A 26,463-nucleotide genomic window follows, 5' to 3' on the forward strand; every position below is an offset into this window, starting at 1 on the left:
TTTCCCTACGAAAAACCTTCATATTGATCATTTGTTGCAGAAGCTGCTTTCTCAATGAATCTTCCAAAGCAGCTAACAATAAGCAAAACTCATTTGAATTTCAACTCTTCCACTATTACAGTGTTGCTAAGAAGTGGTGACATTGTGCTGAGGAAGGCCAAGCAAGAGGTTGGAGCCAGAAAGGCCTTGAACAGTTCACAGCCAGGATTTTGTGCTATCTTTTATTTCATACTTGCAGTTCTCAGTGGTTTTTTTGTTTGTTTATAATTTCTTTCTGTCTTCCTCAATTCTGTCTTCCACATTTTGTGCCACACTAGATACTTTATTAGAAGAATTTTAGAAAGTCACTGGTGGCATATAAGTAATGGCACTTCACATCTGGAAACATAACTTGCCAGTAATTATAAATTCACAGACTGGGCTTTCTGTAGTTCATGTGAGTATGAATGTGTAATTCCCATTTAGCTGTGTGTGTGTGTGTGTTTATTTTTTCCCCATTTAAGTAAAGCTCTGTGTTGATGAGGTTTTAATGAGTTTAGATTTAAAAGGCCTCAAATATGTCTAAACAGCTATAGGCTTAGTATGATGTGTTAATGTTCTTCTCTCGCTAATGCTTTAGAGGTATGTTCCAGAATTCCTGGTCTGTTTCTCAGTAGTTTCCAATAATTCTAATCTTCTGAAGTCTGTACATCTTGGCTTAATTTGCTTTTAAGCCAGATTTGATTCAAATCAGTCATTTTATCTCAAGCCTCATTAGGACCATTGTCCATTCTGGTGCGTTTAGGCTGGCAAAAATAATATTTGTTATGTGGAGGACCCGGAGAACATTCTAGGAAGAATGAAGCTGGGGAATCATAGACATTGTATTATATTTTCAAGTTTGCCATTTTTATAGGAGGGTGTGGAAGGAGACTGCCTTGTTTTGTTTTGTTTTTTTTGAAAAATTAGAAAATCATTTAAATAGGTATATAGTAGTTTAATGCACATTGACTGCTAAGCATTGGATTTGGGACTGTGCCAGGAAATATCATACTTTCTCCTATTTTTATTTTTCACTCATGATCACCTGGGAGATTTGGATTAAATTTTCTTCTGGGAAATAGAGTTGGTAGGAAAATACAAAGACCACAACACTGATTTATCTGTTGGAATGATCTTTAGCCACACAACTCTTTCCACTTATTAAGTTTATGAGGTCATTGTCATTCTTTCTACCTAATAGATACCGAATAGATAAGCATATTGAAACTTCGGATCTTTCCAGAAAGTCTCCAGAGGCCATTGGAAAGCTGGACTATAAACACTCCTTGTTTTTTTTTTTTTTTTTTTTTGGTACTAGGGGTTGAACCTAGGGTTGTTCAACCACTGAGCTACATCCCCATCCCTTTTAATTCTTATTTTGACTCAGGGCCTTACTAAGTTGCTTAGGGCCTCACTAAGTTGCTGGGGCTGGCTTTGAACTTGAGATCCTCCTGGATCAGCCTCCCGAGCCACTGGGATTACTGGCGTGCATCACCAAGCCCAGCTACGCTCCTTGTTTATTAAATTTTGGACCTCAGTTCAGTCAGAGAAATCGGAATTTTGGCAATGTTATTAAAAGGCAGAACCAGTTATAAAATTGAAAAAAGGGGGCTTAATGTTTTCTTTCTGTAATATCTTATAAATTTCCCCATGACTTAAACATGCTGTGTTTACCAGTATTTTTGCAAGAGCATATCCAGCATGTGCAGATTTTTGACTGGAACTTGATCGGTCATTCTTTTCTGGTGAATTTGGCACCACCTTCCACTACTACCTACCACAGAATGAAAGTAAAAATCATAAAACAGAAATATTTACCGAAGTCAGGAGAAGTTCAGAGATTAAACAAAGAGACAAAGAAGTCTCTGTTACTTGTTTTGCGTCTCCAAGTAGAAGGTGACGGGGCTATCATTGGTAATTGAACCTGAGAAGGTAAATGGTTTGATGTTTGCCCTCATTCCTTTTCTAGATTTCTCTATTTGAAGGCTAGAATGAGTCCCAAATAAAAATAATGCAAGTTGGGAAGAGGAGTGTACAGTTCAGCATTTTTGTCCTTCTGAAGTGCGCTTTCTACCAGCTGCCATGGAAACATGGTGTAACTTGCTTCTTGGATAGTCTCACTCCTCTGAGTTCCGGCTGTGAGAGCTAGTGAGCTCATTACAACTTGGATCAGAGTTCTGGAAAGACAGCTCCCAGGGAAAGTGGAGGCCAGTCTCCCATGGGCCACGGGAATGAGGGGCTTTAGCATTACTAAACTGCCTGCATTTTTTAGCTACACAGTCATCTCAAGCGTCAGCCCAGGACAACTTCACATTGTTTGCAGCTGTATCACATCTTGAGGATTCTGTGTGCATCCTACACGTCTTCACAAGGCAGAGACTTATCTCTTCCAGCTGTAAGCCAGAGGGAGTGGTGCTGCAGATTCCTAGCTACACATGCATACTCAAACAACACAGGCGGTAACTCTTGAGGAGGACTTTTAGGGCATCAGCACTCCTTTGCAGATCACTGATGATTATTCAATATAAATTGGTATGACTTCTGCAGCATGATGTTAGAGAGTAGCCATTTTTCCTGCTACTTTCTTCTGATCCTCTTAAATCACTGTTTTGAGGACAGGTTGAGCTGTGGCGCATAGAAAATGGGTGGCAGAAGGCTTGTTCTTTGCATTGGGTTGGAGGAACTATGTAAGGGGTGTCAGGATTGACTAGAGGCTGAACGTGTCATGATTAGATTTTCTAAGAGAGCCAAGTTTGAACTGCTTGAAGGAAACTGAGAGCACTGCTAGAGCAGGGTTGTTCCAGATGCTGTCTCTTGATACCATTCCACAGTGATCCACTCCCTCAAAGAATCAGATCATCCTTGCCTCTTCCTCTTGGGTCTTTAGCTCCTGGAATTTGCCAATTCTTCTATGAACTGTGAGATTTGATGAAGTGCCTGACCTCATTTAGACCATTTGTTTTGAATTCTGAATAGAACCAGGAAAACTGGAAAGGGGAGTTCAAATTGGAGTCGCAAATCACAAGAGAGGGATCTTGGTATTATGAAAGAAGGAAGATAGGAAATTAAGTGAATAAGAGTCCATTAGAAAGGAAGATTAAAAAGAAAGGAAAACAGAGAAGTCTTGTGCCACTAACTTCTGTCAAGATGTTTGGTTGGCACATAGCCTGTACTCAACATTTTTGTACAAGTAAATGAATACAAGAAAATTTGGGGTTGGAGGCTCATCCCTTGGAAACTGCTAGAAGCAGGGAAAAGTGATCTGTATTTGACCCCAAAGTGTGTTTCTGTGTCTCTACATTGCTTATTTTATAAAGAACCAAGGGGACGCAGTTCTGAGTGTGTGTTAAGGAGCTCCATACTAGCAAGCGTAGGAAAAGTCTGGTCTCACTGGCGAATGGTATTATACCAGTCTGGAGGGGGAAGACAGGAATTGGTTTTTGTGGATTAATGCTACAAGACAATTCTTGCCATGAGTTGGTTGAGACCACTCAAAAAGGTATCAATGATTGGAGAAAAAAGACAAAGGGAGAACCATGACTCTTATGGGAGAAAGAACAAAGGAAAATCAGTGAGACTCAGATAAATCAAGTTCTACTTCCCAGAGAACAAGGCCAACGGAAAAAAGTTAACTCGTTTCGAGAAGAATCTGTACATTTAACCTTCCAGAACACTCTTTAAATGCTTTAAACTTATTGAATATCTTTTGTTGGTAAAGGAATGATAAATTTTCCTAGAGGTGAGTTTTTGTCCCAATTGACTATTATAATAGTCATAAAATAATCTCCTAAAAGCCTACAAATGGAATGTAGGATGGTAGAAAGAAGAAGAAAAAAAACAAAACAGTTTTGTGCAAAGTTTATGAAGTTTAACATCAAGGAACAAGAAAATTTATTAAAAATAAAGACTCAGTTGTACTTGAATGTTTGTATTAATTACCTGGGGATCTAGTTAAAATGTTGACATAGATCTGGGTGGGACCTGAGATTCTGCATTTCTAATAAGCTCCAAAAAGATGCTGGCTGGTGTCCTTGGTCCTTGAATCACATTTCTTCTATTAAGGACTGATGTTGGTTCTCTTTGGTAGGCTTTGGTAGCCACCTTGGTTAGAGGTAGCTAAGAGCTGCCTTCTTATCCTCACTTGAGCTGCCAGGTTATAATGGAAGCAAGTCTCAGAATAAGCTGTCACATTTGAACATTTATTAGCTAGTGGGCACAAAATAATCTTATAGCCTGTATCAAAGGCACAGTGAAACATCAGTTCTGCCTTTTGTGATGTGAGAAACCCAGAGTCTTCATGTGTCCATCTCAGTGGTTCTCAAAGTGTGTTCCCAGGACCAGCAACAACTGCATCACCTGGAAATTTGATAGAAATGCAGATTCTCAGGTCCTTCCCAGACCTACTGAATCAGAAAATCTGAGGGTGGGACCTGGAAGATCTGTATGTTTAAGCCAGCCCTCCAGGTGGTTCACATGTACACTCAAGTTTGAGAACCATTGATCTCCTAGCAGGATTGTCAGTCATCTAATTGAATTCAGGCAACCAAGAATCCAATGAATCACAGCTGGATTCATTGGCTAGTTTGGAATCCAGCTTAGGGCACCATTTGTAAAGATATAGGACCCACTAGATTTTTAATGTAAAGGTGGGAAATGTTTCTAAATCTTTTTCAGATCTCATATTTTGCAAACTACTAACATCATCAGCGCAAGCTCATCTAACATTAATTAGGATAATTAATGAAACCCATGGTGTAATAGGAACTAAATATAGCTGAAGCACTTACAGTGGCCGCCTCTGGAGTGAGGCTTTTTGATTAATTGCTAGCCAACCACCCCTAGAGTGTGCATTCCTGATTAAGACAACTGACCGCCTCTACAGTGTACCTTTAGCTAACACACTCATACATCATATTGTACTGTCCACGTGAGGGTTTTTTTAAACACTTAAAATGTACTTTCTTGAGGCATAATTTAAACACCATAAAATGCTTCCATTTTAAGGGTATGGTTTGAGTTTTGACAAGCATATACACTTATGTAACCACTGCAGCAATAAAAATATATATTTCAGTCACCTAGAAAATACTGTGTTCCTTTGTGGTCCGTTCTCCCCCCCCCCCCCCCCCCCAGATTACCATCTATACTTTAGGTGAGTTTTGCACGTTTTACAATTTCATATAAAAGGAATACCCAGCTCAGTGTTTTTCAGATCAGTTTTTATTGTTGCCTTATCAGTAGTTACTTTTCTTTTATTGCAGAGTGGTATCCATTGTACAACTGGACCACAATTTGTTTATCCATTACCCTGTTGGTTTGTTTCTGGTTTGGACATTCATGTGCACATCTTTTTTGTTTGTTTGTTTTTTGGTACTGGGGATTGAACCTGGAGGCACTTAACCACTGAGTCACATTCCCAGCCCTTTTTTAAAAGTATATTTTATTTAGAGACAGGATCTCACTAAATTGCTTAGGGCCTTGCTCAGTTGCTGAGGCTGGCCTCGAACTTGAGCAATCTTCCTCTCTCAGCCTCCCAAGTTGATTACAGGAGTGTACCACCGTGCCCGTATTTTTGTGGCCATGCGATTTATAAACTGATTTTCCAGAGTTGTATTATTTTGCATTCCCCTCTAGCTGTGTATGAGATTTCCGGTTGCTCCATATCCTTGCCATTATTTGGTATTGACAGTCTTTAAAAATGTTTTATGGTGAATAACTTAAATTACAGACATTGTTTTCTTTCCCCTAATTTAAATTCAGGCTTTTATGTTTGGTTTCTGCAGAGGCCATAAAACTAATAATGTTGACCTAAGTGACTTGGATATGAATTAAATTAGTGCCCTTTCCTAACAACCCATTAGAATTGGTTTTATGGGTGCCATTTGATGATGGCACTTAGTCATGTTTGTCAGTATGTTTTCTTTCATTGTTTTGTTCATTTATTCAGTCAGTCAGTCCCCTAGCTGTATTAGACTTGCTTTTTCAGAGACATTTGTATATTAAGTTGCTGGGAAATATGACAGAAGTGGGTGACAGAGTTTTTTTTTTTTTTTTTTTTTTCAGTGCTTGGGATTGAACCCAGGGCCTTTACTCCACCAACTAAGCTATATCCCCAGCCCAGTGACAGGGTTCTTATCTTCAAGGAACTTTTGGGACTTGTGTTCCTGAAACACACATAAACAGAAACACTAGAAAAGAACTGTAGCCCAGTGTATATCAAGATTTGGGCAAACTTGAATAAGGGCATCAACTGAATATAGCTTCCTGCTAGGTGAGTCAGGTAGACAAATGACTATAGAAAACGGTAGAATAAGGGTTTGTAGCTCAGTGGCATAGTACTTTTCTACAATGTTCAAGGCTCTGGGTTCAATCTTCAGAACCTAAACGAAACCAGTAGAAAAAATTGTTGTTACTCTATGCTGAATATAACAATGATTGATCGCACCTTAGAATAATAAAGCAAGTTGTTGGCTAAAGAATAAAAAATGACGGTTAACAGGAATAAGTTCAGGAAATCTATTCTACACTATGGTGTATATAGCTAATGGCAATATACTGTATTTGTGAAAAATGCTTAGAGAATGGATGTTAAGTGTTCTCACCACAAAATGATAACTACATTAGGTAATACATATTAATTAGCTAGATTTAACCATTCTATGTATATAGACACCTCAAAACATCATGTTGTATTGTACATGACAAACATGTAATTCAATGTCAATTGTTTTTATTCACCTTTTTATTTTGGGGGGGGGGGTACTGGGGATTGAACTCAGAGCACTCGACCACTGAGCCACATCCCAACCCTGTTTTGTATTGTATTTAGAGATAGGATCTGAGTTGCTTAGTGCCTCACTTTTGCTGAAGCTGGTTTTGAACTTGTGATCCTCCTGCTTCAACCTCCCAAGCCACTGGGATTATAGGCATGCACCACCACTCTGACCTCCCAGTTGTTTTTACATACAGACAGACAGACAGACGGACACACACACACACACGTCAGGTTAAAATATTCAAATGTTAACATTGGATGATTTTTTAAACTCAATTTTGTATTTTCCCATAATCTTTACATTTTCTACAGTGAGCATGTATAACTTTTTTATAACCACAGGAGTTGTTATTTTACTACATGTTTACTGAGTTCTTTTAGCTATTTCATTAATGTATTCTGTGTTCTCTTTAATCTTGGGCAGCAAAGATTCACTGCAGTAGATCCAGATTACAGCCTAGAAAGAAAAACAATGCCTGTCCTCCTTTTCCCTCTTGGGAACAAGGACTACATGAATGCCTCTGCAGGCTCTGCTACTGGTCATCCGTGATAGAACTTAGCTTTCCTGATTTTCAGAGGGCAAAGGGATTTTTTTTTCCCCCTTAACCCCAACTCCAAAACTTGGAGTGTAGGTACAAGATTTTTTTTTTTTTTTTTTTTTTTTGCTAGCCTATTTTTATGGTTGTTGGCAAATCACTGGGGGTTTTTGCCTGTGCTTTCTGATGAAATTACAAATGATCTTTGTTTCCCCCCTTTTTTCCTTCAGCTGACCTGAATAATGTCAGGTTCTCAGCTTATAGGACTGCCATGAAACTGCGAAGACTGCAGAAGGCCCTGTGTTGTAAGTATTATCCAGTACTTAAAGATTTTGTTGATTTTTCTTTGCTTAAAAATAATAAAGTGGACTAGAAGTATTTTCACTGGGACAGGGGTGATATAACTGTCACAAATCTTATTCCAACATGGAATTTACTCTTTGCTGTATCCTTGGCCTAGTGTTTTTCTAGACCACTTTGTTGTATTTAGAATTATTCCCATGAATATTCCTTAGCTCCTGATGTTAAGTTGATAAGATATTGATAATTATGATATTCCCGTTAATAGCATTGGTATCCATAATTATCTGTATGAAACTCGCATTATCTCCCCATTCTATCTTTGTTTCTTTTTCTTACAAAGGGCATTTAGTATTAGAAGTTTATGATGATCTTATCCAAATGAAGTTCACAGATGTGTGTGGTTTATTGGATTGAATGCTAATGTACCAATGAATGCTATGATTAGGAAAAATGACTGGATTGCTCTTTGGTGCTTTTTATCATATATTTGTGGGTAAATCCTGAAGTGTTATGCAGGTCTTTTTATCAGATAGTTTATGTATATGTCTATGTTATCAAAAAGTGAATTATGATATAATATTGTCTGTCTATGTACATTGATGATATGCCCATGAAACAGATGGGCACATCCCCTACCATAAAGGGATTTACAGTCTAATGAGGGATACCAGGGTGTCTATAAAATCTGGAGACATAGGCAGATGTATGTATAAAGTCATCAAGAATGTCCACAGTTGTTAAAAACACTAAGTGATATTGTCTCTATTTTCAGGCTTGATGGGCATTGAGGAAATTTCATGGACACTGACAATTTCAAGGTTATGCATTTAGTTGTGTGACAGTGGAAGAATGGGGTTGGGGTATTGTGAGAATAGCTAGCTGTGTAGAGAGGTTCAGAGAAGGTTTGGTTGAAGAAGTGATGTCTAAGCTAGGTGAGTCCAGAAGGGTAAGTAGAGCTCACTCTAGGAAGAGTGTTCTAGTCAAAAGGAAGATTATGATCCAAGGCTTGGAGCCCAAAGAAAGCATGATGCATTTAGGAACAGAAAATACTCCAGCATGGCTAAAGCACAGAATTCCAAGGAGGGCTATTGTGAAATCTTAGACTGGAGAAAGGAGGAGGCAGATTGCGAAAGGCTTTTCAAACACAAGTTAAAGAATTTAGAGGTCAGTGGGGAGCCATTCAAGACATTTTGGCAAGGGGATGACATGATCGGATTTTCATTTAGAAAAATCATTCTGGCTGTGAAACAAACCAGATTGGATTGAAGGATTGTGCAGTTAGCTGACAGGAGAAACCTGTTGCAGAAATCAGAACCAGCAATATGGTGGCCTGAATTAGCAAAGTAGGAAGGGAAACAACTGCAGAGAACTTAGAAATACTTAGGAGATGGATTTGATTGACCTAAGTGATTTATTTGATGTGGTGAGTGAAGGGTGTCAAGGAAGACCCTTAGGTTCCTGGCTTGGTCTTCCAGGCAAGTGGTAGACTTGTCTGGTGGAGTTGTGAAGCTGTGGTACTCAGAAGAAATATCCAAAAAACATTAAGGAAGCATCAACATGTAGATGCTGCTTATACTCAACTATGGGGAGGATGAGATGACCCTAGCATATTCAGTGAGAAGGGTTATTTAGAAGAGAGAATAAGCAAACTACTAAAAGGACTGCAAGAAATGGCCAACAGAAGAAAAGGAAAATCCCAAGAGGTTGTTGTGCCACTGCATGGGAAGAAAGAATGGAACTGTCAGTAGGGTGAGATGTTGCTCAGACATTAGGATGAAGTTGAAGACAATACCCATTGGGTCTAGAACCAAAGAGGTCCTTAATTTGGTATGACTTTAGAGGCATGGTAGAGGTGATGCAGTAAAGTCAAAAGCAGATCAAAATGGGAATGTAGAGATGGTTGGTATGGACAGTTCCTGGAGAAATTTAATTGTGAAGGGGAAGGAAGATGAGGATAGCTAGCTGAAAGGGGGCTGAGGAGTTATAGAGACACTCAAGTGTATTTTTAGGTATGTGAGACGAGAACATGGTGAGATTAAACTTACTGGCTCAAGAGGAGATGATAAAAATGTTCATTCTCAAAGGATATGGGCAAGTAGGTGACCCAGAGCTTAAGACAAGGGAGAGATACCACCCTTCCACTATGATGGGTGGGACAAAGGAAAAGACACGTGCAGGTCCAGGCAACTAAGAAGCTTGGTAGCAGGAAGGTGAGGGATGCCCATCTAAAGGCATCTATTTTCTGTGTGGAGTTGGAGGAGAGTCCTTGTGATTCACTTGAATGTGGAAGGTGGGAAACTGAGGTTGGGCCTATCTTTGTGGAGAATAGGAGAGAGGGCTCTGTTAAAAACCAGTATGATGACATGTGGAATTGGTTAAGTGGTTTATAGCAGTACCAATCTGCAGGGGTGCCATGTTTCTTCAAGTGCATGTGGCAGTCGAAAGCCAAATACTTCTGTCCTGGTGTGGGCAGAGGACAGCTGGGCAAGAGAAGGGAGCTGGGCAAAAGAGGGGCTAGAATGCTGTCAAGTCTGTTGGGTAGGAGAAGCTGTGAATTCAGGTGGAAGCTACTGTTTAGGAGGGTGAGGAATCAGGAGGCTGATTGTTCAGGGGAGGCTGAGGAAGAAATGGTGAAGGTGGAAGAGTTCCAGGTGATTGATAAGGTCTAGGATATGACCATTCGAGTAGGTGACAGGGATATGAGTATGAGTAGGTGTGGATTGCCATGGAGATGACATCAGAAGTTAAGGAACTGAGAGGCTGCAGTACCCAGACCAGTGTTGAAATCATCCAGAATTGGGGCCAGAACTGAGGAAGAGAAAGGACCATGAATCTTGGCCACCAATTCTTCAAGAATGAAGATGGGGTTTCAATTAGGAAGATATCTAGAGACTGAAAGAGTTGCTGGCATCCGGTTCTTCCATAGACATGGAAATGTCTAGAAGAGAGGATAAGCCTTTTTCATCTTGGTATGCCCAATACTTAGCATGAAACCTGGCACAGAGTAGGGTTCAATGTGTTGTCATGGAAGGAAGACATGAATGAAAGTCAACTGAGTCTTCCATTTCCTCAGCTTATACCTTGAAGTTGTATCATTGTTTTCAACTCTCTAGTTGCCAGCTTGAAGTGGTTTTTATCTATTTATTTTCATCGTTTTACTCTTTTTGGTACCTGAGATTGAGTCCAGGGATGCTTAGCTGCTGAGTCACATTCCTGCCTTTTAATTTTTTTATTTTATATTTTAAGACAGGGGCTTCCTAAATTGCTGAGATTGGCTTTGAATTTGTGATTCTCTCACCTCAGCCTCGCTGGGATTACAGCTGTGCTCCACAAGACTGAAGTGGTTTTTAAAAGGCTACTGGGGTTTAGGATTTACTTAGGGACCTGTTAATGTAGTTTAGCAGGGACAAAGCAGTTTGGCATAGGATGGAGTAAAAGGACTGGATGGAGAAAGTTGTCTTCAATTTGTTTTTCTTCTCCTGACCCTGCCCCATCTGAGAGGTACTGCTTTCCTTTGATAAAAGGGGAATTATGAACTGGTTATTATAAAGTACTGTAGAAAATTCCGTAAGATCCCAAGGTTCAAAAGAGATAACCAGCTGTTCCAGGTTATACTATGAAAAAGCTCAGAAATAGACTTGATGGAAATGCCTATAATGTTGTATAATTGCCCCTTTCTATTACATTCCTTTTGATCTTGAATTTAGGCATTATTCTGTTTTCCTATCAAAAAACAATTCTATTTGCTTATGTGTTTTATTACCTATCATTTCAAGTTATGTTAATATTTCTGCAAACATTAGAGAAATTGAGGAATTTGATATTGTAAAAAACGTTGCCCACTCAAGGTGAGAACCTTGTAATAAGGATAAGCCCTGAATGGAGAATGATTGCTTTAAATTTTCACTTTTTAACAGATTTGAAGTTTTCAGCATTTCCTTTTGCAGTATAACTTTTTCATATTTGCAAGAAATTCAAAGATAGCAAAATTAGAGTGTATTTATCTAAATTAGGTACCGAGTTCTCAAGAATGCAAGGAGGGTGTTATGCACCATGCTATATTCAAAATAGAGTGAAGAGTTCTCCAATCCTTTTAGTTTTGAAAACACCTGAGGTCAGGTTACTCAGTAACTTTGCAGTAGGTGATTTAGAAATTTCCTCTTAATTTTACATTTGCTTAGGTTTATCTTCCAGTCTTTTGTCATTTCTATGCCTGCAAAGCCATGATAAAGAGCCCTACCTAGCTTTTCCTACCAAGGTCTCTTCTACTAACTCTTACTTTAATGGAAATTAATGATGTTATCTCAGTGATTTCCTGATGCCAGGGAAGAGTTTGAATTACAGATTCCTTAGAAAATATCCACTGCCACCTTTATTAAGCAGTTGATCTTATTTTTTTTCACTTCCCTATCAAAGTTTCAATATTGCAGAATACCAAAGAATACAATTTTATCCACTATAGAGAATTTGCTGCTTAACTCAAGAGTATCACCATTGGCCTATAGCGTCCCCAGTTTGTAATTGGTTTAATGTTGCATGACTCTATAGTGCCTTTCAATGAAAATAGAACTTGCTAGAAAAGCAGGGAAAAAGAGAAAATTTTCAGTAAGAAGGATTTATAAGCTGATTCATATGATTGATACCCTGGTGAAAGTTATGAAAAAGATAATCTAAGCTTTTTCTTTCTCCTTCTGTGGTTCTGATAACATTCCATAAGTGTGTGGCTTCTAAAATTAAAAATATAGCCAACTACTAAGAGCAGAAGTTAAAATGCACTTATCAAAGCAAGTATATTTAGTTTATTAGTGTGTGGGGGATTGGAAAGAACCCAAACCATAGGGCTAAATATACTACAGTTGATAAATGTGACAAATATTCTGCAAACAACAAGAAATTGAGAATAATTTGCCTCTGTTCAGCAACTAAGTCACACATTATAGCAGTTTGGTGCAGCCTGTAAGGACCTAAATAAACTCAGAACTTCTACACGCACCCTCACCATGACGAACCAGGTGCAAGATGTGCTTCTTTCTCTGTAAATGCATCTCACCCTTTGGTAGTGTCCTAAGGGGTTGCTAAAGAAGACTGACAGGACCCACAATAACATGGTTTACACACCTGCAACCTACTGATAGAAAAAACTGTATACAAAATGACAATAACAGCTGGGCGTGGTGGCGCACACCTGTAATCCCAGTGGTTTGGGAGGCTCAGGCAGGGGGATCTTGAGTTCAAATCCAGCCTCAGCAAAAGTGAGATGCTAAGCAACTCAGTGAGACCCTGTCTCTAAATAAAATACAAAATAGGGCTGGGGATGTGACTTAGTGGTCGAGTGCCCCTGAGTTCAATCCCTGGTACCAAAAACAAAAACAAAAACACAATAGCCTTAAAGATAAGACATGGATCCATAGCCTCAAAAGAAGGGGTCCCAGGAGGCAGTATAATTATTTTGCCCCTCTCCTACAAAAATCTTCTTTTTCCGTATACCATGTCTTAACTTTTCACATAGGTTAGACGCCATGTCTCTGTTATTTCAGAATTTAAAATATCTTGAGGACATAGCCAAACTAATTTTTTCAGTTTATGTGGTTTGAAAGATATTGGCGTCCTAAAGAGGGGGTTCCTGTAACAAGACTCATCTTTCTCCCAGGGGAAATACTGGAGTCCTCTTTAAAATTTGTCTGTTGCCCATGTGTTGCACACTAGGCAAAGAATGATCACCTCTGAGTCACGATGCTGAACTGTTAAAGAGCACCTTGTCGATTCCATTCTTCAGTAATCATTGGTTCCATTTTCAAGTTATTCTAGGCAGCTTGCCACCCTTATCCTTCCTTCTGAAATATCTGTAACCATCCACATCAAATTTCTGGCTTTTCAGTCTCAGGAAAGTAGACCCATCAAATTAAACTTAATTCTCTCAGTGATCTAGTGTTGTTTCAATTGTCCCTCCACCCACTTATGACTTTTCACACATAGTAATGGGGTGGTAGAAAGCAATATTTTTAAGCTTATAATATTATGACAGATGAGACATAGCATATAAACCTTCTACTATATACCCAATACCTTTCTTAAATATTCATTATCTCAGTTGGTGGCCACTGTGTTCATTCAGATTGTTATGAATCATTATTGTCCCGATTTGACTGGGCTGATAGTCTATGGAGTACTTTCCAACACAGATGCTTAATTAACAGACATATTCTGTGAAACAAGAACCAAAAGACACAGCCACATTAATATCACTCCACGGAGCCACAGTAACAATTCCTTTCTCTTCATTTATTATGTTCAAATGTCTTTTTGCTCTCCTTTTTTTTTTTTTTTTTTTGTACTGGGGATTGAACCCAGGGGTGCTTAACCACTGAGCCACATCCCTAGCCCTTTACTATAGTTTATTTAGAGACAGAGTCTCACTGAGTTGCTTAGGGCCTAAGTTACTAAGTTGCTGAGGCTGGCTTTGAACTCGCAATCCTCCTGCCTCAGTCCCCTGAGTTGCTGGGATTACAGGCGCGCACTACTGCGCCCAGCTGTCTTGGTCACTTGACTTCTTTTTACAGGGGCGCTTCTTTTAAAGGGGAAGGAGGTTTTAGCAGCCCAAGGGCATCTGTGTCAAAGCTAAGAGAGCATATTATTTTCATAGGCACCAATATTATGTTAGAGTTCCCCTTTTAAAAATCCTATTTGGTGGTTTCCTTTCCCTCAGCAACAATGTCAACTTTCTTCCTTTACCATTAATTTCAATCTAAACCCTCCCTGCTATAAACACAAAATATGTCCCTTGGCTTCAGCCACTGGGCCTAGTCCGTATTTGGCTGGTAGCAAAAATAATCTATGCCTGAGTTTCCCTTTAGTCTGTTCCCAATGGTAAGGGACCAGGTTGGATCAGTACAGAGAAACTGGGCTCTTCTGCCCTATAGTCAACAAAACATTTATGATAGCCCCAGTTAGGCAAGGTAAAGGGAAGGAATAATTGGTTCCATTGATCCCCATGGAATTCTTGAACTTAAGTTCCAACTAATAGCCATAGAGTCTTATTTTGGTGTGTTACCAGCCTTTGAGGCTCCTTAACTATAGTCCAGTGCAGGAACTACTAGACCTGGCATGGAAAAAAGAAAATTCTGGTGAAGTAAGGAACACCTGTAAGTTTCCCACTTGAATCATCTTTTTAATTGTAATTGTTCTCATAGCTGTAGCCCATTTGTCAAAAGTGATAGTTGCTCAGGTTCCCTTGGTTTGGAACCCTTCCTGCAGGCTGAGGAGAGTGACACTCAACTGAAAGAGATTCTGAACTTCTTTAGCATTTGCCAACACCAACCAAGAAATTGAAAAAAAATTTTTTTGGGGGGGATACTGAGGATTGAACCCACTGATGCTTAACCACTGAGCTACATCTCCAGCCTTTTAAAAAATTTTGAGATGAAGTCTTGCTAAGTTGCTTAGGGCCTTGCTAAGTTCCAGAGGCTGCCTTTGAACTTGTGATCCTCCTGCCTCAGCCTCACTGAGTTGCCTGGATTATAGGCTTGCACCACCACACCCAGAATGGAGTTGAATTTTTATCTACTCTTCCATCAGTTTGCCATTCCCTTCTTTTCCATAGCTTCTTAGATTTGGGTTCTATCATTTCCTATCCTAGTAGAAAGTTATATAATCAGTAACCAATTTCAAGGCCTGTGACCCTTCAAATCAAGGGTAGTCTGACAACCAGCATCAGAAGTTGATTTTCGTCCCTTTTATCAGAATCATCTTTTTTTCTTTCTAATTAATGCCATAGTCATATTTTTACTCAAAAGCAATGTTGGGGGGTGTCTTCTAAACAATCTCACTCCTGATGCTAACTGCACTAATGGTGGTAGTTAAGATAACTCAGTTGCTGAAGAGGACTCGCAGAACCCAAATGACAATGCTTCCAAATCTGCATTTCAGGAACAGGATACAGTGTACCAACAACACTGAAACCAGGTTATGCATCACAGCATAGGATCCAGAGAGGTCACGTGCAAGCTCTTGTTGCCCTCTCTCTGCAAGGGTTACACATTAAGATGTATTTTGTCTCTTGCATCAGGAACCACTCATGTGAGCACAAAACACCTTGGAAACCAGGAAACACAAGCTTTGTCTCAGCTAGGCTTTCTTATATCCTGCTGGTGACCTAGGCATATCCTTCCTATGCTGTCAGACCCAAACACTGTGGCTTTCACGGGTCTCAGCGAGACAAGGCAAAAATGGTCATTCATTACTGTTAGCAATAAACAGTGGTGATAACCTGTAACCCATGGTAACACATCAGTACAGTAAATCACTTCTTTTCATTGCTTTGACCACTGTGCACTGTAGATTAGCAAAAGATCTCGCACTGACCTAGAATGAACCCTCCCAGCACAATTGACTTCTTTAGGTGCAGACTTACCTGGAAAGTCCCTCATCTTTAAGTGGAAGCTGGCCAAAGAATGGTGTGATATCAATAATGGTTTCCTCTTCCCACAAGTACCTTCTGTTACCTGGGCAAGAAAAGTCAGCAAACACACAGCAGTTCTTCCACCATTACTGTGTGTCAATATAGAGTATCCAGGTTGTGAGCTTGGGGTTGCGTAGATATTATAGGATTTTTTTTTTTTTTTTTTTTTTTTTTTTTTTTTTTGCGGTGCTGGGGATTGAACCCAGGGCCCTGTGCTTGCAAGGCAAGCACTTTACCAACTGAGCTACATCCCCAGCCCTATTATAGGATATTTTTTCACCACACTAACCAACTTTGGGGGCTTTTTTCTCACATTATTTTCATTAGTATGGAATGTAGAGGGCTTTTTCTTTTTCTCTAAAGTCTCTGAGAAGATTTCCTGTCATCTACCTTCCTTCCTTTCCATATGTATCTCCATGAGAGTTCAGAAAACCTGGATATCCTGTTATAACACCCAAAGCATGTCTCTGGATCTCTGGTCTCAGTTTTCTCAAGTGCAAAACAATTTTAAACATGCTTTCCAGCTGTAAAAGTCTAAGAATCTGTAAAAGAACTTATTAAAAACTTGCTTCAGCTCCTTATTTGTGGTATACATATGAAGGTATAGAATTATCTAGAATTATCCTTTGAATCTAGAAGGTTGAGAGGATGATTAGGCACAACCTCAGTCTCAGGAACCATTAATGGGGTCCTTGTGCTTAAGTCCTCCCTCTCTATATATTGTCTGACTTTTCCATACAAAGAACATTCTTTTCTTTTTTTTAAATTTGGACCAGGAATTGAACCCAGATTCATTCACACTGAACCACATCCCGAGCCCTTTTTAAATTTATTTTGAGACAGGGTATTGCTAAGTTGCTTAGGGCCTCCCTAAATTGCTGAGGCTGGCTTTGAAGCTGCAATCCTCTTGCTTCGGCCTCCTGAGCCACTGGGATTACAGGCATATGCCAGTGTGCCCAGCTACACAAAGAACATTCTGAAGTGCCAGTCATTTTTGTCTTTTCTCCACTTTCTTATCCCCCATAACCATCAGGCATGAGTCCTATTCTTCATGGCATCAAAGCCTGTAGCATTGTCTTGTCATTGTCTTAAAATATTTTTGTAAGAGAGGGCATATTATAATATTAGGTTTTTATATTTTTATAACTTCAAAAATATATCCCTTAGTGAATATACTAAGGGAGATGTACATGTGTGTATGTATAGATAGATAGATATGAAATGGAAATTTCCAGCTTGAGAAAAAAGGATGGTTTCACAAAATGTGTCTTTTGTTTGCTTATAGAGGCTTCCAAAAATTGCTAATCATTACTATGTTTAAAGTTTCATCAAAAAACCTCTACATTAGCTTGGTGTGGTGGCACATGGTATAATACCAGCTACTCATGAAGTGGAGGCAGGAAAACTGCAAGTTTGAAGCCAGCCTAAGCAATTTAGGGCAACCCTGTCTCAAAAGAAAAAAAAATAAAAAGGGCTGGGGATGTAGCTCAGTGGTAGAGCTCTCCTGGGTTCAATCCCCAGTAATCCCTGCCCGCCCCCCCAACTGTGTATATTCTTTCAGATGCTCATTGTAAGGAGGAAGTGTATGACTATGTGGCATTTGAATTCTCCTTGTCAGCTTTCTCACCTCATTTCAGGTCATCCATAGCATGAGCTATGTCTACCTAAATAGAAGTCTTTTAAAAGTTGTTCCATGAAAGCAAAATTCTGTTTGATATGTTTGTTTTGGGAAATGTGGTCTTCAGTCTTCTGTGATGGATTATTCTTATGTTGAACCACATCCGGTTTTAGCAGAGCACACTGCATAGTATTTCTCTCGTGTGTCATCTTCTGCTCCTGTTATTTCAGAGCAATTGCCTTGCTCCCCTCTGGAGCTATTTATACTCCAGATTTTCTGTTCTGTGTGTTACTCATTCACTTGTGCAGAGATAAGAGTAGACCCAATAAAATGAAACTCATACAATTTTGCTGTTTGTTTCTATTGCATGGGTACATTAGATTCTTTAAAAAACAAGTTAGTCTAAAAGTTCTCACTTGTTAATTCTTATATCCTTGGATCAAAAGCAAAGTATGATTGAAGCAGAGTGACTAAAAATAATATTAAAAAATTAGAAAAACTTCAAACTACCCATAGCTTCCTTTAATATATAAAGAAACACGTTGGGTATTTGGAAGAAATCTATTCCTCTCTTCCAATAATGGAACTGGCGTACTACATTCTAAATGTTCTTATGACCTGCACTTAAAAATCTGCCCTCTGAGAACATCAAGCACACAGAAGAAAGAATGAAAAGTTTCAGTCTTTTGTCCCTGTACCTCTCTCTACTCACCCATGCAGTCCCTATTCGGCCTTCCCCTCCTTATATTCTCCTGCTTCTTTTTCCTACCTTACTCCTTCTCAGATCAGTCTCCCAAGTTCTGTTCTTATCTGCCAGTTTAGACAATTTTAGATTCAATGAAAAGAGGTCACTTTTTTTTTTTTTTTTTGATCTTCAGAGTATAGTCATGCACTGTATAATGATGTTTTGGTCAATGACGGACAGCATATATGACAGTAGCCCCATAAGATTATACCATCTAGTGATGTCATGGTCATCTTAATTTGTGTAAGAACACTGTATAACATTCACACAGCAATGAAATCACCTAATAGGAATTTTTTTCAGAATGTATCCCTGTTGGCTGGGCGCAGTGGCTCACACCTGTAATCCCAGCAGCTCAGGAGGATCCCAAGTTCAAAACCAGCCTCAGCAATTTAGTGAGGCCCTAAGCAACTTAGAACCTGTCTAAATAAAAAATACAAAGGACTGGGGTTGTGGCTCAGTGGGTAAGCACCCCTGGGTTTAATCCTCAACACACACACACACACAAGAATATATCCCTGTTATTAAGCAGCACATGACTGTATTTTAAAACAAAAGTAGTTGGGGTGTAGCTCAGTGTCAGAGCACTTTTCTAGCATGTGCAAGGCATGTGCAAGGGCCTGGGTTCCATCCCCAGCATCACCCCCACCCCAAAAGAGAGAGAGAGAGAGAAACAAAAAAGAAGAGGGCCTTTCCTTCCATAGGATGAGTGCTAGTCCAGTACGTTTTAGGGAAACTGATGGTCCATGATAGCACAGAGTTTTGGGGTTCAGTTCCAGCACCACTAAGAGAGAACACAAAGTTTTACTTGTGGGGGTGAAAAACAAAGAAAAATACCTCCTGCTTCTGCTACCAGGTCATGCTTCCAGGAAAACTCTAGAGTTTTTTTATTTTCCATTCTCAAAAGAGAAAAATGTGCACTACTACATAAGTATTAACCACTGATTTTGGGTTTTTTTCTTAGTATTTAATTAGAAGTGGGCACAAGTAACTGGTAAAATACATGATATACTCCTAAATTTGCATTTCTTCATTATTGGGAAAGCTGTTTACTGACTAGAATGACCTGTGTTTATCTGAAGTTGCATTGTTAATTGCAGTGCCCCTTACCCTTAGATGTCTGAGAGGTGTACTTAATTATTATTGATTCTTTATCTCAAAGGACTGAGAATTTTGACCAGAGCTTAGGTGTTTAGGGGGTATAAAATAGCAATGTTGTTGTATTTCCACTTTGGCTAATAAATTGGTTTTAGAAAGAAGCATCTTTTTTTTATGGCATTTGGGAATAAAGCTTGTGATTTGCTGATGTTGGACAAGGTTGAAGTTTCACTTATGCAAAATTTTTTGTCTTTCAGCATATGATTAAATATTACCTCAGATCAAGGGAAACCCCCCGCACCTTACCTTAGAAGGCTCTTAGAGAACTTGAAAAGTATGTTGTGAAATATAGTTTGAAGGTGAAAGGAGAAATAAATGTGCCTTAGGCCTGAAAACTGGATAGAACATGCAGTTCCTTTAGTTTGCTTATAGAAAATGTTAGTGAAGTTGATTATTTTCTTACTTGATGTTCAGGGAGCAGGGAGATGCTGAGATGACTGCTATTTCAAGGAGAGAAATGCTTAATGATTATAAATGTATAGCTAGAAATAGAGTTTACACAACCTTAACCATACAGATTAATCTAACTGACCTCTTCTAATACTATCACAAGAAATTATCGTCAGGATCTCTTTCAAAATCTCTAGTATAACATTGTTTTTGCTTATTCAGGTGGAAATGGCTCTGTTGGCACATAGAAAAGGCTAGGTCCCCTTGGCTCTCAAATAACCCCCTATGGTGCAGGGAAGGGAATTATCTCTTTGCCCACATCTTCACCCAATGCCAGTGAGGGTTGAGAACAAACTCAGATCCTGAATGCATCAACTTAGAGTTGAAGGATGAAAACAGAACACCTTTAAAGAGTGTGGAGTTCAGGTCTGCTGTTTACTAAAGGATACCATCTTGACCAGGATTCTCGAGGGAAAAGGAAGAATCGTAAAAGAAACATTTTATGCTTTGAATCATCTCCAATTTTATGTTTTTTGCAGTGGATCTCTTGAGCTTGTCAGCTGCGTGCGATGCTTTGGACCAGCACAACCTCAAGCAAAATGACCAGCCCATGGATATCCTGCAGATCATTAATTGTTTGACCACTATTTATGATCGCCTGGAGCAAGAGCACAACAATTTGGTCAACGTCCCTCTCTGCGTGGATATGTGTCTCAACTGGCTGCTGAATGTTTATGATACGTACGTATGGCAAGTTTTTTGGGGGGGCTGTGTCACAGGAGACCTAGCTTACACAGTGGTGACAGTATAATTAGTATTACAATAAGGTCCCAGAAGCTGTGGACCTAATGTTGTCTCTGTGTTAGTTATTTCTGCCTTTATATGACTGGAAAAAAATATTTTGATAAGCTAGGAAGTAAGAGCTAGAATGTAGATTGCTCTCAGATTAGAAAATAAATAAAACACTGAGATACTCATGTTTCAAATAGTAGAATGAGTCATCATATATCCATTAGTTCTTTTCCTTTCTCACCAATATATTTTGGAATCCTCCATCCGCTTTGGTTAGTCCCTCTCACTGACAGAAATGATTGTGTTCCTGGAGATACTGGTGTACCTGTCATCAGATCAGAATTGTCTCAGCTAACACCTAGGAGAATTTTGCAGATTATGAATTGAGGAGCCAAACTGAATGAAAATAAACCTTTAATGCTACAAACTCACCCCCTCAAACTGAGGTAGATTTTTGTTTTGTATTTTATTGAGCTTTTACAAAGTCTTAGCTTGGTACCCCCATTCATCACTCTCTCTCAGAGAGCAGTTATTTCTTTTGGATTGTGTGCAGGAGGTATCTCCAGTTCTAATATCTGTCTTTAGCTTAATGAAGACAATCGAGGAAGGAAAGCAGAAGGAATTGGTCTTGATTTTCATTGAATTCTTCTTAGACCTCAAAATTATTATGTGTCTCATTTCATACATCATCCAGAATATAATCCTATTTGAAAATCTGGGAAGGTTTTATTGAAAGGAGACATTCATCAACCACTCTGCCTTTTGCTTTTTTTTGAAGACTTCTACCACTTCTTCCATTAAAACTTATACTCTGGGAGGGGTGGGGGGAAGGGAAAAAATAACAGAATGAATCAAACAACATTGACTCTATGTAAATTTATGATTACACAAATGGTATGCCTTTACGCCATGTACAAACAGAGAATCAACATGTATCCCATTTGTTTACAATTAAAAAAAAATAAAGTAAATGCCAATTATAAAAAAAAAAAAAAACTTATACTCTTTTCTTTGTTACTTTGATAAGGTGTGACTTTTTAAATTTCAGGGCCACCTAGCTATTTGGTTCATAATTATCTACTAAATCCTTGAACATGTTGAATTTTAATTATGGATTACATTTACATTTATTTTGATGAGGGCTTGTATTCAAGTCTTTTCTCAATATTTTGTCACCCTTTCCTTGGCAGATGACGTGAATGGATTTTAAATAGGACTTTTATTCTACCTCCCTGAAAATTATTTGGGGATACTTATTTTTTTTGATAATTTTAACTGTACCAAGTTTATTTGCTAAACTTGATTTGCCTGTTATTAAGATAGAAAAAGATAAGAAAATCTTCCAGCGATAGGAATTTTGTTAATATATTAGGGTCCACTATATCTCTTTACTAAGGGATTTAATAAATTGTACTTGTTGAAAGTTGAATATATTGGCCACCAAAAATACTAATATCTGAGGTATGTTTGCTTTCTATAATAAAATAGGAAGCTGAAAAATTATTGAAAGACATTTCCTATAAGATGAAAATATTTTCATTTTTTCCCAAAGATTAAATAAACTTGTTAATAAATTTGATATGTATAATGCTTTATTTCAGGTTTCTTTTCTTTCTTTCTTCCTTTTTTTTTAAAAAAATATGGTGCTAGAATGGAACCCAGGGCCTTGCATATACTAGACTCTACCACTAAGCTATATCCTCAACCATATTTTTATTTTATTTTTGAAACAGGGTCTCACTAAATTGCCAAGGCTGATCTTGAACTTTCAATCCTCCTTCTTAGCCTCCTGAGTGGATGGAATTACAGACATGCACCACTGTGCCCAGCTTTATTTCAGCTCTCTTGATATAAAATGAAAGCTCTTATAGAGCACATATTTGAATGCTAATAGAGTGTGTCACATTTATTTGGGGATAAACATTCATATTTTATGTGTCATGTGGCCTGTAATGATTAATATTCTTTACAAGGAGCAATTTGATGAAAATTTGAGAGTGTTGAAGAGAGCAGAGCAGTTAGTTGCTGGTAATTTTTTGTCTTTAGTAACCAAAGTAGGTAATTTGCTTCAGTAACCAACATAGTTTAATACATAGTGGTAATTCTTCCATTTAATCCAAAGTAGTCTCTCCATAGGTGAATAGATTGATATTTTTTTTCCTATTTTATGCAGAGCTACTCTAGCAATTCAAATAAGGCTTTAGAAATTAAAAACTTGGTAAATAATTTAGTCGATAAAATTTCCATTGAATTTTGGGTTGTGAGCAAATAGATAATGAACTCAGAAAAGTTCTTAATATTTTTAAAAAAACAATCTCAGTAGACCATTGGTCAGTAGAGTTTCCATAACAGGGCTTTTTTTTTTTTTTTTTTTAATAACTAGAACTTTCTACGCTCTAGTAAAGTGTCAGTAATTGTTCTCTGGTTTGATTCTTCATAATAGGGGACGAACAGGGAGGATCCGTGTCCTGTCTTTTAAAACTGGCATCATTTCTCTGTGTAAAGCACATTTGGAAGACAAGTACAGATGTAAGTCATGTATATTAACTCTGTATTCTTTTATTGATATTGGCTAATTACCCTAGTTCTAGATGGGAAATGACATACTGTTCTTATTTGACAGCAGGTTCCTCATGTAAGATGTAGAACTGCTTTTAGCATGTCATAAAATTTGGTTTGTGCCGTTCCCTGTCAAACATTAAATTGCAGGTATTTAAATAGAGAATGAGGATTAGCTTCTCCAGGCCGAGTATTATTTTACATTACATTGACTGTGCCTGAATGAAACACGAGTTCCTAGGGGATAAAGTCTGATTTCCTAACCCTTTGTATAAGTCAGAAAACTAAATGTGAAAGTTTAATCCCTGCACTCGCCTCGTCTTTGGATTCTTATTTAAAGAATACTATCTGGCATTTGTGCTCAAGCAACATTGTTTATTTTATAATCATCTTACTGCAAGTTGTACTGACACATCCAATTCAGTGACGTGACTAACATTTTATTGTTCCAGAGACAGATAGCTTGCTATTTCTTAAAGAGTAAATACCACCTTACAGAATTTTCTTTTGATTAGCCATTGGATTCTTTTGCTTTGAAAAGTGTAAATCTAAATTAAAAGCAAATGCTAGAGGAGTGGTTTAGATGACCAAGTGACCATCCATTATTATTATAAAGGACTGTACTTGTTTTTCCCCTTTAAATACTTGTAAGAAGTCTTTTCAGGAGGAACATTAAACAAACCCAGCCTATCTTGTCTTCTGCCTTTTCCCGTAAGGCCTAGCCACACGTGGATGAAATGTGCTGAGCTTAAGGACAGGCAGGAGACTAAAAAGATTGAATTCCTCCATAGCCACTCTGTGTCCTTGTACTCATTTCTCATCAAAATACACAACCTGTTTCAAATTTCACTTTTATGTAGTTTCTACTTGAGTTTTCTCATCCTGAGACCCAAATAAATAAATAAATAAGTGAAAACAACTGAACAGCTTCTGTTAACCCTTTAAGGATTGTTTTGGATAAAACAATGTTTCTGCGGGCTTGCTGCCTTTAAATATTGTAGCTACTTATTGTAAGGTGTTTTTGGTTTTGTTTTAGTTTTAGGAGTTGGGGGTCTTGGTGTGTTACCCAGGCTAGCCTGGAACTCCTAGGTTCAAGTGATCTTCCTGCCTTAGCATCCCTAGTAGCTGGGACCGTGGGCATATACCACCATGCCTAGCTATGTTAATTTATATTCTAACTTTATCCATGGCATGGTACCAGTGCATTGTTCATGCTAAATTTAATTGTCAAAGGAGCTTTGAGCTTCTGTTTCATGTAACTATTAACAGAGAACATATTTTGAGATTGGTGGAAAAAAGTATTAACCTTCAAAATGAGATATTTGAAAATAATTTGTTGCTTTGCAGAAAAATGTATATGCTTTGGAGAGTTGGTCAAAAGCTGTGCATGTGATCTCAATTTTATTATTGCCATTTTATCTGTCTTGTTAAAATATTTAATTCCATAGAGTGTGCTTATGGGTACAAAAAGATTTCTTAGTTTTTTTTTTAATTGGCATCTTCTATGTGAATATAAGGTATGCTTTTGTTTATGAAAACAAAACATACATTATTAGTCTTTGATATATTCATCCATTTTTTCAGCCACGTGTATTGGGCATCAGCTTCCACCTGGTATTCCTCTTCTATTCTAGAAGCTTCTGGCACACAGTTTAGTTGACTAACATGTTCCCTGCCTTTGAGTGAACATCACTTTTCAATCAAAAAGATTAACATTAAATCATTGACACTAGAGCAGGATATGAGCTAACTATAAGCTTCCAACACATACATGATGAACTAGAAACTCAATGATCTTTTAACTATATAAAGAGGTCCCAATTTTGCTACATTGGTTGAATCTCTGATGTTTAAAGGAGATGATGCTTTGCCATTTTTTTTTTTTTTTTTTTTTTTTTTTTTTTCCTTTTTTGTCCATACTAGAAATTGATTCCAGGGCCTTATGCACACTAAGCAAGCACTCTACAACTGAGCTATGTCCCCAGCCTTTTCTTATTTTGAGACAGAGTCTCACTAAGTTTCCCAGGCTAACTTTGAACTTAAAATCCTCCTGAGTAGCTGGGATTATAGGCATGTGTCACTGTGCATGGTCATAGGGTTCTTAATGCTAAAAACTTTATTATAATGTTAACGTCCTTTTTAATGTATATATAATATTACCCAAAGGATTGTGTTTTGCCTTAGGAACAATTCAGGTATTAAGATCACATGTAAACTTGCATTTCTTTTTTTTTTTTTTTTTTTTTTTTTTTTTTTTTTTTTTCGGTGCTGGGGATCGAACCCAGGGCCTTGTGCTTATAAGGCAAGCACTCTACCGACTGAGCTATCTCCCCAGCCCCATAAACTTGCATTTCTTGCAGGGCTGTAGTTGATTTAAAAGTTGTCATCCTTCACATGTATATAGTCATGATTAACTTAGACTATAAAAATATGTCCATATTAGCATAAATTAGAAGTAAATCCTCTGTGGGAATATTGACTACTCTCGAGAGTTGACACTGAAATTGAATTGGATATTAGGTTTCATTGTTGCAATTCTCCTTTTCCTTTATAGACCTTTTCAAGCAAGTGGCAAGTTCAACAGGATTTTGTGACCAGCGCAGGCTGGGCCTCCTTCTACATGATTCTATCCAAATCCCAAGACAGTTGGGTGAAGTTGCATCCTTTGGGGGCAGTAACATTGAGCCGAGTGTCAGGAGCTGCTTTCAATTTGTAAGTTATTCACCTTCTTAAATAACATATTTATTCTTTTGTTATTTTAGAAGTCAGTTTTAAAAACATGATCAAATTTGAATTTCTCACATTGGCTATTTTGTAGACAAGTAGGTACAGGTTTGGGATTTGTGAAATTTTGGTAGGAAGTGGCTTCTGGGACTCCGGGTTTGAGTTACGAATACAGTGCAGAGGAAGGAAAAGAAATTGCCATTGGCAGCAGGGCCACCACTGTTACTAAGGTGCTGGGAGAGAAGAGAGTCTTCAGTGGTTCAGTGAGCGTAGAAAGAAATCTCTGGCCATAGAAATCCTTTCAAAATAAAAAAATAGCCTTTGTAGGTGAGTCTTTTTGTCTCTCAGTTTTTCCCTCAATTCTGTCATAATAGCCTCCTTTTC

General features: G+C 38.2%; 1 protein-coding gene across 10 annotated transcripts in view; it reads left to right on the forward strand.

Moving 5' to 3' along the window:
• DMD (dystrophin) overlaps positions 1 to 26,463 on the forward strand; it is a 2,089,750-nt gene that overhangs the window by 1,979,204 nt on the left and 84,083 nt on the right. For all 10 annotated transcript variants that reach the window (XM_079122792.1, XM_079122788.1, XM_079122791.1 and 7 more), the window contains 4 exons: positions 7,563 to 7,637; positions 20,544 to 20,745; positions 23,240 to 23,325; positions 25,910 to 26,067. In XM_079122792.1, the coding sequence (XP_078978918.1) occupies positions 7,563 to 7,637; positions 20,544 to 20,745; positions 23,240 to 23,325; positions 25,910 to 26,067 (521 nt within the window). The remainder of the gene's footprint in view (positions 1 to 7,562; positions 7,638 to 20,543; positions 20,746 to 23,239; positions 23,326 to 25,909; positions 26,068 to 26,463) is intronic.

Source organism: Sciurus vulgaris (assembly GCF_902686455.1).
Source record: "Sciurus vulgaris genome assembly, chromosome: X".
Taxonomy (NCBI): Eukaryota; Metazoa; Chordata; class Mammalia; order Rodentia; family Sciuridae; genus Sciurus; species Sciurus vulgaris.